This window comes from Ziziphus jujuba, chromosome 7, assembly GCF_031755915.1.
Source record: "Ziziphus jujuba cultivar Dongzao chromosome 7, ASM3175591v1".
Taxonomy (NCBI): domain Eukaryota; kingdom Viridiplantae; phylum Streptophyta; class Magnoliopsida; order Rosales; family Rhamnaceae; genus Ziziphus; species Ziziphus jujuba.
Window position 1 is genome coordinate 27,108,272 of NC_083385.1, and position 11,599 is coordinate 27,119,870.

The 11,599-nt window shown below is 29.9% G+C and overlaps 1 protein-coding gene across 1 annotated transcript; it reads left to right on the forward strand.

The window, feature by feature from the left end:
• Positions 1-4,589: 4,589 nt before the first annotated feature.
• LOC107425618 (vacuolar protein sorting-associated protein 20 homolog 2) lies at positions 4,590-11,245 on the forward strand. Its single transcript, XM_048480021.2, has 6 exons — positions 4,590-4,987; positions 7,841-7,993; positions 8,565-8,717; positions 9,765-9,848; positions 10,613-10,760; positions 10,886-11,245. Exons 1-6 carry the CDS (start codon positions 4,886-4,888, stop codon positions 10,909-10,911), a joined length of 666 nt encoding a protein of 221 aa, XP_048335978.2. The 5' UTR covers positions 4,590-4,885; the 3' UTR covers positions 10,912-11,245.
• Positions 11,246-11,599: the final 354 nt, after the last annotated feature.

The window sequence follows — 11,599 nt, forward strand, 5'->3', positions numbered from 1 at the left end:
TTGATCTATTTGTAATGTTTTTCCTTATTGAAGATACAAAAATGTTTTGCAACTTTTGACTAGGATTTTAATGGTTTTATCAAAATTTCCCTCACTTTGTTTTTCAAAAATAAATAGGATTCATAGAAGAAGAAGTAGGAGTAGTATTCAAAATAATGTTTGGTAATCGAATAGGGGATAGATCCTAAAAATTGTCTTCCACTTCTTCTTTCTCCCCTTGAAGATAATTTCTTTGAAAGTAAGGCTTAAATTCTAAGAAAGAAACATCCATGCTTACAACATTTTTTGTTTTAGGGATTAAAACACTTGTATCTCTCTTTACTTAAAGTATACCCAATACAAATACACTTCTTAGCCCATGGATCAAGTTTGAAATGAGAGTGGCTAGGAATATGGAAAAAAAGGAAAATAGTGCAGCTAAAAACTTTTAGTGGTAAATCCGAGTAAATTCATAACATAGGAAATTTTTTTTGAAACACTCTAAAAATTTACTATATCTCACAACACATTTAGGCACCCTACTTATCAAATACGAAGTTGTTAAAATGGCTTATAATCAAAGATATTTTGGAACATTCACCGAAAACATTATATCATAAGCCACTTTAAGCAAGTGTTTATTCTTTCTTTCTGTGATACTGTTTTGTTTAGGGCTATCTACACAAGTAGATTGATGATAAATGTCATTTTCCTTAATTAAAGCTCCCATGTTCTTTAATGTACTCAGTTCCATTATCAGTATAAAGATTGCTAACTTTAGTTTAAAATTGAGATTCAATCATTTTATAAAAACTCTTAAATAGTTTTCCCACTTTGAATTTCTCACTTATCATACATGTCCAGTATAATTGAGTATGTTCGTCAATAAATTTTACAATCCATTATTTTTTTAATGATAAATAGTAGTGATTTTTGAAGGTCACCAAACATCACTGTGAATTAGATAAATGGTTTTGATGAAACATAAGTTTTTGGCAAATAAGTAATACGACATCTCTTATTGGGGTTTTACATTCATGGAGTTTTAATGAGGCTAGTTGGAGATTTCCTTTTTCCTTTTTGTTGGTTTGTGATTCCTTTTTGTACATCTTCTCTTATTTATTTTTTAATAATTTTTTATTGGGTTAGTGTGTTTGGCTTGGGGTGCAAACATAGTTGGGATGTCTTTACCCTCTGTATTTCCTGATAATCTTTTCTAATTATTATTATTTATTGGTTTGGTCTTAAGATTGTAGGGGGTGCCAACATAGTTAGTTTATTCTCTTCTTTTGGATCCTTTCAAGGCTTATTGTAATTATTATTATTGTTGTTGTTGTTGTTGTTGTTGTTGTTATTACTATATGATTCTTGTGTATGGATTATTGGAAAGAATTCTTTTGTTCATTTTTTCAAATATAATTGGATTGGAGTGGAGTGCCTCTTTTTAAGCTTTTGCATGCTTAGCATGAGATATGGGAAATGAATATTTCGATTTATGATTTTTCAGATTCTACTGAAAATGAGTTTTACCTTGTGTATTTTTTTCCCTTTTTTTTTTAAATTTCTTTTCCTTTATCACCAAGATTATTGAAGAAATGATCGTGAATTTTCTCGATTATGATAAAATGTTTTGTAACTTTCAACTTCTAGTATCATTATAAGTTGTGATATGTATTTGTATTTTCACAATCCAGTTGCAATTAACATGAGATGGAAGCTTCTTTGGACTGATTTTATTCCACCATCTAATCATTATTTTGTTGGAGACTCTTTCTTAATAAAATTCCTTTAGATGATGTTCTTTGCTAGGAAAATTCAAATATGTTATTTCATTGTTGTATTTGCAAGAAGTAAACTAAATCTATTACTCACTTATTTTGCATTGTCCTTTCGCAATAGCTTGTTGGCAATTCATTGAATATTTGTTTGACTTCTCCTTCGGTCAGTTATCTTCTCCAAAGGTTTTATTTGATTGGGTTATCTTTTTTCAACTTAGCATTCATTTATCAAATCTTCTAATGGCTGCCGTAGTTTTAGCTTCTCTTCCATCTGGTATGTTTGGAATCAATATGTTCATAAGAATATTTTGCTTCCTCTTTTGCATGGGTTATGTTTTATTCAACATGCTATTTTTGAAGCTACTTCTTTTCAAGATGGCACCATCCATAACAAAATGGCAGATTTGATGATTTTTCATCTTTTAAAGGTTGTTCTGAAACCAAGGAAGCCTTCATGCATTGTTGCTATTCATCGGTTATTTTCTTATCCTGGTTGGTTAAAAATCATCATTGATGGTGTTGCCAAGGGAAGTCCGAGTCCTGTTGGAGGTTGTGGATTTGTTCACAATTGTAAGGGTTTTGTTTAGGGCTGTTTCACTTTATTTCTAAGTGTGCTTCATGCATTTGAAGCTGAGCTTCAAATTGCAATTTATGCTTTAGAATTGGCTGAAAAGGACTATTGGACAAAGTATGGCTAGAATGTGATTCTAGTTATGGGGTTAATTTTTTTACACTAATTTTGCTTTAATTCCTTGGTGATTTTTGTCTCACTAGTTGAATTGTTTGAATTATGTTTGAAGAATTCAAAATTTCTTTTCTCATATTCTTTGCAGAGGTAATCAAGTAGTTGTCATTCTCTCCAATCTTGCTCTTAAGGAATCTTTGGCTAATTGGATGAATTTTCTACCTAGTTTCAGTGTCCAAGCTCATAATGATGTTTTTTTCTTTTTTCCTTGTGGTTATTCTTGTTGATTTAATGCTTAATTTTTTTATTTTATTTGGTTTGTCATTCTCTTTTTGGATCTTATATTTAGACAGACACTCTTTTTCCACCTTAGGATTTTCCCCATTGGGGCTTTTGCTCACGGTGGTTTTAATAAGCCGAGTGTTTTAAGGATGTTTTCATTCTATTCTTTGTTCAAAGTATTTTTAACTTTTTTTTTTTGTTTTAAATTTTATTTACTTTTGATGGTAGGATATTTGTTTTTAAGGAGGTGCTAACAAAGTTGAGATGTCCTGGTTTATTTGATCTTTCTAGTAAATTATTATTATTATGACTTAATAGGTAGATAACTCAATATTTGATATATATCATTATTATAAATAACATAAATCATTGTCTATAATTGTAATTTTGATTTGACATGACTCTTTTCGTTTTGCAATACAATATTTTGATTTAAAATTATTTAATGTATTTTATGATACATATTTCATTTCAAATCACATTTTATAATTTTAACAAAATAATTCATAATTTGATGACCTTGTGAATATCCTAATTAAACAAGCAATCCTATCTATGAAATTTCATAGAGCAAAATTTATATAACAAACTGTTAATAGACAATAATTTTATCCTCAATTCCTATGTTAATTATTTAATACTATGCTTCAACATGAGTTATGAAAGGCCGACCCATATTATCATCAATGGAAAGAATTATCAAAACCATTCTTGTCTTATATGAGAAGAAACTTAAAAGTGAAATTTCAGACATGCATAAATAGTAAATCGGCTCAAAGCAAATGCCTTGATACTAAATATAACAGAAACACCAAATGCATGGTTTGCAATAGAATTAGAACCACTTAAAATCCTAACAAAAAATATGTTTCTAAACTGATATGCAAATATGATCTTGTTATGGAAAATGGGTTAAAACTCACCTCCATAAATAAAAAACCGTGAATCGACTTGAATGAGATTTACATGTTTGCCATATGAATAATGGGTAAAACTGCAAATGTCATTGTCATTATGCCAAAGTTGCTTGCTACAAATTTTTTTTTTTTTTTCAAAGAATTCCAGTATCCTCTCAATCCCATGTCTCAATCAATTCCAAAATCACAGAACTTCGATAAACAATTTAATAATCTCTTACTCCTTTTTTTTGCTGCAAAAATTCCTTTTCAGTGTCTCTATTTTCTCTTTCAAAACTCAAGAAATTTTATTGGGCATAAACAACATAAATAATACAGAGAAAAGGCGCCATTTGGTGTCGTTCATTTCTTCCTTAAGCTTACTATCCAAGTCTATCTCTGTTCATACTTTAGACGAAAGGGGAGTGGAATGATAGTATTAATTTATATTTTTGATTAATTTTACTTAGTCTTTATTATAATTTTCAATCTAAAAACAATGCGATGATTTTAATTGGATAAGGGTTTTTTTTTTAACTAAATAAGAATTTGCCAAATAAGTTTAACTAAAAGTATTAAAATATATTATAATTTATCTAAATATATTATAATTTTTAAAAATATTTAAGTGATGAATTTTTTAAATATATAACTTATTTAAAAAGATTATCTAATCAATATTATTATATAGTTTTTTAAATAAAAAATTATCATATAAATTAAGTAAAAATTAATTAAAAATATAAAACAAACTTTCAGGTCTTTAAATTATTTATTAAAAAATTGTAAAAGTAATTTAACTTCAATTAAATGGAAAAAGTAGAGGAAAGTGTGGATGATATTATTAGATTTTTATTTATCTATCTGAAATCGCCAAGTGTAAATAAAATATTTTTAAAATAAATAAACAACTTATATTTTATATTTTTGCCAACATTAAGACTATAAGTTACATATAATTTTGAAATAATAATAATAATAACATAACACGTTTCCTGTTCCACATTCGACGACCCTTGCTCTTTCTCTCTCTCTCTCTCTCTCTCGATCTCCATTGTTGAACTCGACGACCACTCGAGACAGATTCTGGTGGGGACAAAGACTAGAGAGAGCAACTCTACTGCCTCTGGCTTTTTCCATTATCTTTTTAATCCAATCTCTGTGAAATAATCTAATTAATCATCATTATATATTTATGTATTTTCATTTCTTTCCTATAAAATCCAACAAAATATAGAAGAACGCAGTATTTTAAGGCAAAGTAGATGGGGAATATATTTGTGAAGAAACCCAAGATCACAGAGGTAGATAAAGCTATTCTTTCTCTCAAGACCCAGAAGCGTAAGCTTGCTCAATACCAACAACAGGTATGCAGCTTTTTCGTGCCTTTTTTTTTTTTAAATAAATTAATAAATAAATAGATTATTTCAGCGATTTTGTATAATGTTTTTCATTGTTGTAGTGAATTTTGATTTTTAATTTGGTTTTCGGTTGTGGGTTGAATAGAAAGACAGTTTTCTCTCTTTGGGTCTAATGGATTGGGAGGGTTCGGATCAAGAGAGCTTGATGTGGGTTTATTTACTCTTTGTTTGCCTGAAGAGAAATCACAGAAAAGTTTGAATTGTTGCTTATAGTTGCTTAAGGCCCACAGAATTTGTGCAAGTGAAAAATATTATTGAAATTTGCAAAGAATGTGGCTATATAGATTTGCTTGGTGAAGCTGAAATGATTTAATAAAGAAACACACTTGCTAATAATATAAATAACTTAGGCTGAGATTTTGTATGAAATAGAGTACAGAGACGAAACCACTCTTTGGAGCTTCTTGAAAAGAGCTTAATTTGGTAAAAGAAATCGGTTGATTAGTAATTGACATACTCCATATAATGGATGGTATTGTGGTTAATTCAAACAGCTACCAATTACGAAATAGGTTTTTGGATCGCAGATGCTTTTTATTATGGATAGGAAGAAGAAATGTTCAGTACACATGCATTTCAATTTAACAGTAGTATTTTTATAAATTCACCTGATAACTACTGAGATATTGAATTCTACCGATGTTGATGTTTATAAAGCATTTCACTTCACACGTTTTTGGTCTTATAGTTGCCTTTTGTGAGGATGGTTTGAAGTCTTTATAATGGCAATTAGGTAGAAACGTTGAATAAACCTGGATTTCAGGTTAAAAATAGTTTTACATGTGATTTTTCTTCATAACTGCTGAGTTAAGGGTTGTTGCCGTTGCTTCAACTTTATATTTTGTTTACTCGCTAAATTTCACACCCTGGGCTTGCATAAAATTTTTTATCCCAGAGAATTACTTCTTGAAACCAGGAAGGTGATAGCATTTCTATTATGTTGTTAGGAGTATTGTAGTTGTTTGCTTATTTTCTAAAACAGCGTGGCAGCATGTTCTTTCCCAAGTACAATGTGTAAAAGGCACACTACAAAGTATACACTATGGTCAAGATTGAAAATATTAAATAACTTAACAGTTTGAGGTGTAGTAAGAGTGAATTTCTTTGGATATGTGCAAAATTGACTTTGTTACAAACAAAATGGATGGAAGTAAGTGGAAGGTTTCAAAAACAAGAGGCAAGATGTGAGTATTTTGTGAGATGACATCAAGTTTCATTCTGCCTTATCGGTATGTAAGAGTTAAACAAGATGCTGTCTCTTTTATTCTCTTGGGGTTGGAAGATTTAATTTAGTTTCATTAGTTTAGTTTAGTTTTATTATTATTGTATTCAAGGATTTCTCATTCTCTCTTATTTATGTTTCTATTATAAATGTAAGTTTTCTATGGGAAAAAAAAAAAAATTCAAATTATACTTTTAGTGTGGTAAAGCACAGTTAAAATCTTTGAAAGAATTGCAGGGAAATTGGATGTGAAAGTAATAGAGATTAAAAGGGAAGTAGTAATGGACATGGAGATTGACGTTGGTTTCATAGGGTTGTGAACATAGTCACTTAATTGGTTGGAGGCCTTAGAACCTGAATTCTTCTATTTGCTAATAAAATTATTCTTCCTTTATCGATTTAGCAACTTGCATAATGAGTGTAATAATAAAATCATTTTTTATGATTATTTTACTTCATCAGTCTTGTTTATATTTGTTATAGTTGGTTTTATGTGTTTTGAACATTATAAAGTGCTCCATTCTGGGAGTTCTACAGTCTTGGTCAGAACATTTATTGAAAATTAATTTTCTTCATTATTGCTGTTTTCTGAGTGTTTTTTTCTACTTATTTGGTTGTATAATTTTTTTTTTTTAACCTCAGATTGATACCTACCACTGATATAGTGGAAGGGCCTTTAGTTTTACTGGTGTTATAGATCTTCTGATAACAATTTGATTGATATTTATATCTCGTATGAGCGCAAAGAAGTTCACCTGTTGTGATTCCTCATCTCATGTCTTTCCAACAACTGCTGGATTTTATGGCAATGATGGTTCTTCTATTAACCCTTTGTAAATTTTATCAGTTCCACATATGGATGTGGATATAAACTTAATAATCTACTGACTTCACTATCATAAAACCAAAGTTTTTAAAATTGTGGGTATCGATGAAACTGAGTTTGATGTTGGAAGAAGTGGGAGTAGTTTTTGCATTCATTTCTTGGACAAGCCAAGAAGCAAATACAAACAGAACCTGATGCTCGCCACCATGAATTTTGACATTTTCTTCTGCACTGAGCATAGAGTACACAGTTTTACTGTTAATATGCAGAATTGTTACTTTGTTAGTCTGGTCCTAAAAAATCTGAAGAGTATTGGATCAGTTTCAGTAAAAAAATTGTTCTTACCACTGTTATTAGTTATGACCTGAAATTGACAATCTTTACTGCAACAACAATGCTTGTATAGGCATTACTTGCAATGCAATGCTCTTGATAGGACTAACCATGTTGAGATTGACAATCTTCATCAAGAGAAATTAGAGAGTGATTTAATTTACACTCCATTTTCGAACCAGCTTAAGGAGGAGTGCCGCAGATTATATTATTTTATAATTAGTTTGCTTTTCTAAATGAGATTATGTTTGATGCTGTAGAATTGTAGGAAGTTGATTAGTAATAGCTTGAAGCTTTAGCAGATATTTTTATTTTTTCTTTTTGGTTATTAGTACAGAGGAATATTTCTCTCGGTTCTTCTCAACAAAATGCTCTTTGATATGGTATGTTTCTTTTATCTTATACGCAATTCTTACAGCTTGACGCTGTCATTGAAGCTGAAAAGCAAGCTGCAAGAGACTTGATCCGTGAGAAGAAAAAGGACAGAGCCTTGCTAACATTAAAGAAGAAGAAGGCACAAGAAGAATTGTTGAAGCAAGTGGATGCCTGGGTCATTAATGTTGAGCAACAGGTAAGTTATTACTTAAGTGGCATTCAATTCTTTTCTCCCTTTTTATTCCTCTGTCTTCTTCTTCTTCTTCTTCTTATGCTTATTAGTGAAAGTCTAAAAGCATCTCCAGTAGTGCTCTTTAAAGTAAGAACGTCCTTTAAAAATATTAAAAAGTGTATTTTTAAAATATAGATACTGTTAAGGCAACTTCAATAATGCTCTAAATTTTTACTACTGTAAAATATACTTTTCCTATATTTAGTAAAATATCTAAATAGGGCATGAGTTTGGCTTAACACAATTTTACAGGAAAGACAATTCTCTAGTCTATTTCATTTTAAAATGAAGAGTGCATTAGACTAATTGGCTCTCTAGAATAGAAAGTTTAAGGCAAATAAAGTGTTTATTGGGGATGCACAATTCATGATTCCTTTTCAATTGAGATCAGAAGGTTTTTCCATTTTTTTGTTATTTTATGTTAAGAAGTAAATTACCTAGTTTATTTTGTTTGTTCTTGTTGTTAGTTGCAGTATCTTTTATAAAAGTTTATACTGTAAGAAGATATAGGTTTGTCTCATACATTTTGATGTAGTTGGCAGATATAGAACTTGCAAGTAAGCAGAAAGCTGTCTTTGAGAGTTTAAAGGCTGGTAATGATGCAATTAAATCTATACAAAGTGAGATCAACCTTGAGGATGTCCAAAAGCTAATGGACGATACTGCAGAAGCTAAAGCTTATCAAGATGTGAGATTGATTCCCTTATATCCTTTGATTGACGGTTAAATTTAGAAATTTCCTTATCTGTGCTTGGTGTATGCTCAAAATGTTTATATTGCTGGCCTGATGAAAACATTTTGGCGACCTGAATTATTGCTAACCATTTTCTGGAAGAACTATAATACTATATCTTACTTTATCAATTAGGTAGCATTTCTGTCAAAAGATCCTTTTATATTAGTTTCTTATTCTACGCCAGGTCTGTTATGTTGGACTTCCTTTTCTCTGTTTGTCTGTTCTTCTCTCTCTCTCTCTCTCTCTCTCTCTCTCTCTGAGATATTCAATAGGAAACTGCAACAGTTAAAAATTAATACAAAGTTTTTGTTTTTGTTTTCTTTTTCTTTTTTTCCCCAATTGTGTATATTCAATTCAAAAGTGTATGTATATATAAAAAGAAGAAAATATGGCATTTAATTCAACCATGGTCAAATTAACTAAACTTTGTTTTCTACCCTTGGTGAAACTGCTTTATTTATTTATTTATTATTTGGCTTAAATTAAATCTAAAGTATGAGAAACAAAATTAAAAATTAGTTGCTTCAAAGAAAACCATAGCATGATAATTTGAGAATGCATAAATTTGGTGAATTGATTTTGTCATAAAGGATTTGACATGTAGAGGTTCTTTATCAGCTTGTGTTATTAAATTGATCATGCATTTAACCGAAATATAAGCCATGCGTATATGGATGCATATGAATGTTCATTTGAAGGTCCACCCCTTATCTGTTAATTTTTACTTACAGTTACTTTAATTATTAGCTCACCATTTAATTTATCTTCTATCTTTTATTATTTATTTATTTTAATTTTAATTTATTTCATTTTTATTGTTTGGTATTCTTCGCGTCCATTTTATGCAACTTATTTATATTTGTAATATCCTGGCTTTGAATTGATGTGTACATTTAACATTCAACTCTTCATTTCTAAAGTTTTTTTTTTTTTTTTTTTTTTCTTTGCTTTTATGGTTAAGAAATAAATAATTGCTGACATATGGATCATGGTTTGTAGGAAATTACTGCAATCTTGGGGGAGAAACTATCAGCCGAAGATGAAGAAGAAATTTTAGCAGAATTTGAGAACTTGGAAACTCAGGTATTTGTTTTAATCAAATCCGTGGCAATACAAAAGCCTTTAACAATTAACTTGCCTCTTTGTTGTTCAAACACCTCAGCATTCTTTTTTTTGTTTTTTTTTTGTTTTTTTTTTTTTTTTTCGGGTTTTTGTAAGCCATACTGCTGGACCCAAATTGTTGAAACTTAACTTTGTTTAGTAATTATCATACGTTGTGCATTGCTTTATTAAGAACCTTTTAGCAATATTATTCTTGGAACCATAGATTTTAGATTTGGTAGAGGTGCGAAGTTACTATATTCATATCCAACATTGTTGTGACAGCACCATGCTATGGGGCTGTTCTGTCCTTGAACTATAATATATGTTATGGTGTGTATGAGATTAGTATTTTTGGTTTTCTTCATATTGTGCTCAAGATTATCCTCCTTATTTATTGCTTGTAATATTTCCTTTTAAGAATATTTGTTTTTTTAAGTTTTGTTTTTTATATAATTTCTTTAAATGATTTTGAATTACAAGAGTGTATGGGGGGCTTTATTGATGGTTTAGGTACAATATTGCAAAATGAGTCTAGTTTGTTTGTATATATGTTACATGCTGCTAATTGAAATTTGTTTCCATCAAATTCTATGCACATCTATCATCTATCTATAAGCTTGAAGTACGTGTTAATGGATTAAATCTTCATACCTGATATGAGGTTTTGGCTAGAACGTTGCACTTACATTTCAATACATTATTAATCTTGATCAATTGCCCTAATCTTTTAATTTTTGTTTCAGCTTGCCGTTCAAGATTTGCCTAATGCTCCTACTTCCGTGCCATCTTCAAAAGAAAATGAGGATATTTTGGACCTTCCTGATGTGCCAACTAAAACACCAGTTGCACCTGATGCAATCGTGGATGCTGAAGTTTCTTCGAAGAAGAAAGGTCTCTCTCTCTCTCTCTCTCTCTCTCTCTCACACACACACACACACACACACACATATGCATAGATTCATGCACATCTAATCCAACTAAATTTTTAAATGCGCAACATTCTTCTTGGAACACAGTTATGGAGGAGCCACTGGCAGCATGACTTTGAATACACTTTCAGTCTTGTGAAGCTGTTTGCAAAGTTCAATGAACCATCTCTGGGTGGCTACATACAACACATGTACTATCTTTACTTTTGCATCAACTAAATTTGTGTAAATCTCTGGTTTGCATTTTGGTTTGTATGGAGTTTCTCATAATGTTTTGTACAGATCTCATTGTAACTAATATCATTATAAATTGCAATTGTTTTGGTAAACCTAGACTCCTGACAAATGGTGTCTATTCATTTTGACTACATCAGCTTCCCGACAGGTTCTTTCTACAGTGAATTGAGAATTAGGTTAGTATTTACTATAATATTTAATTATTTTTTATTCGCTCGTTTATTTAAAAATATATTTATTTATATTTAGATTATATTAATATTTTATTGATAATATATTGACATATATTATTTGATAAATAATTTGACATTATATGATAAAGTTCAAGTTTTTAATGTCATTACCAAAGTTTAATATTCTTAGAGGTGGGGCGTTTTTTATTTTTTTAGACATTTCTATTTGTAAATAAAAATTATATATTATTATTATGTCAAGCAAAATTGGCTTAGTTGGGATATCCTTTATATTTATTAAAAGATTTATCAAAATAAGAAATCATTCTTTAATATACATACTTGCATGCAGCGGAGGCTTTGTATGCAAATTGCACACACACACACACAC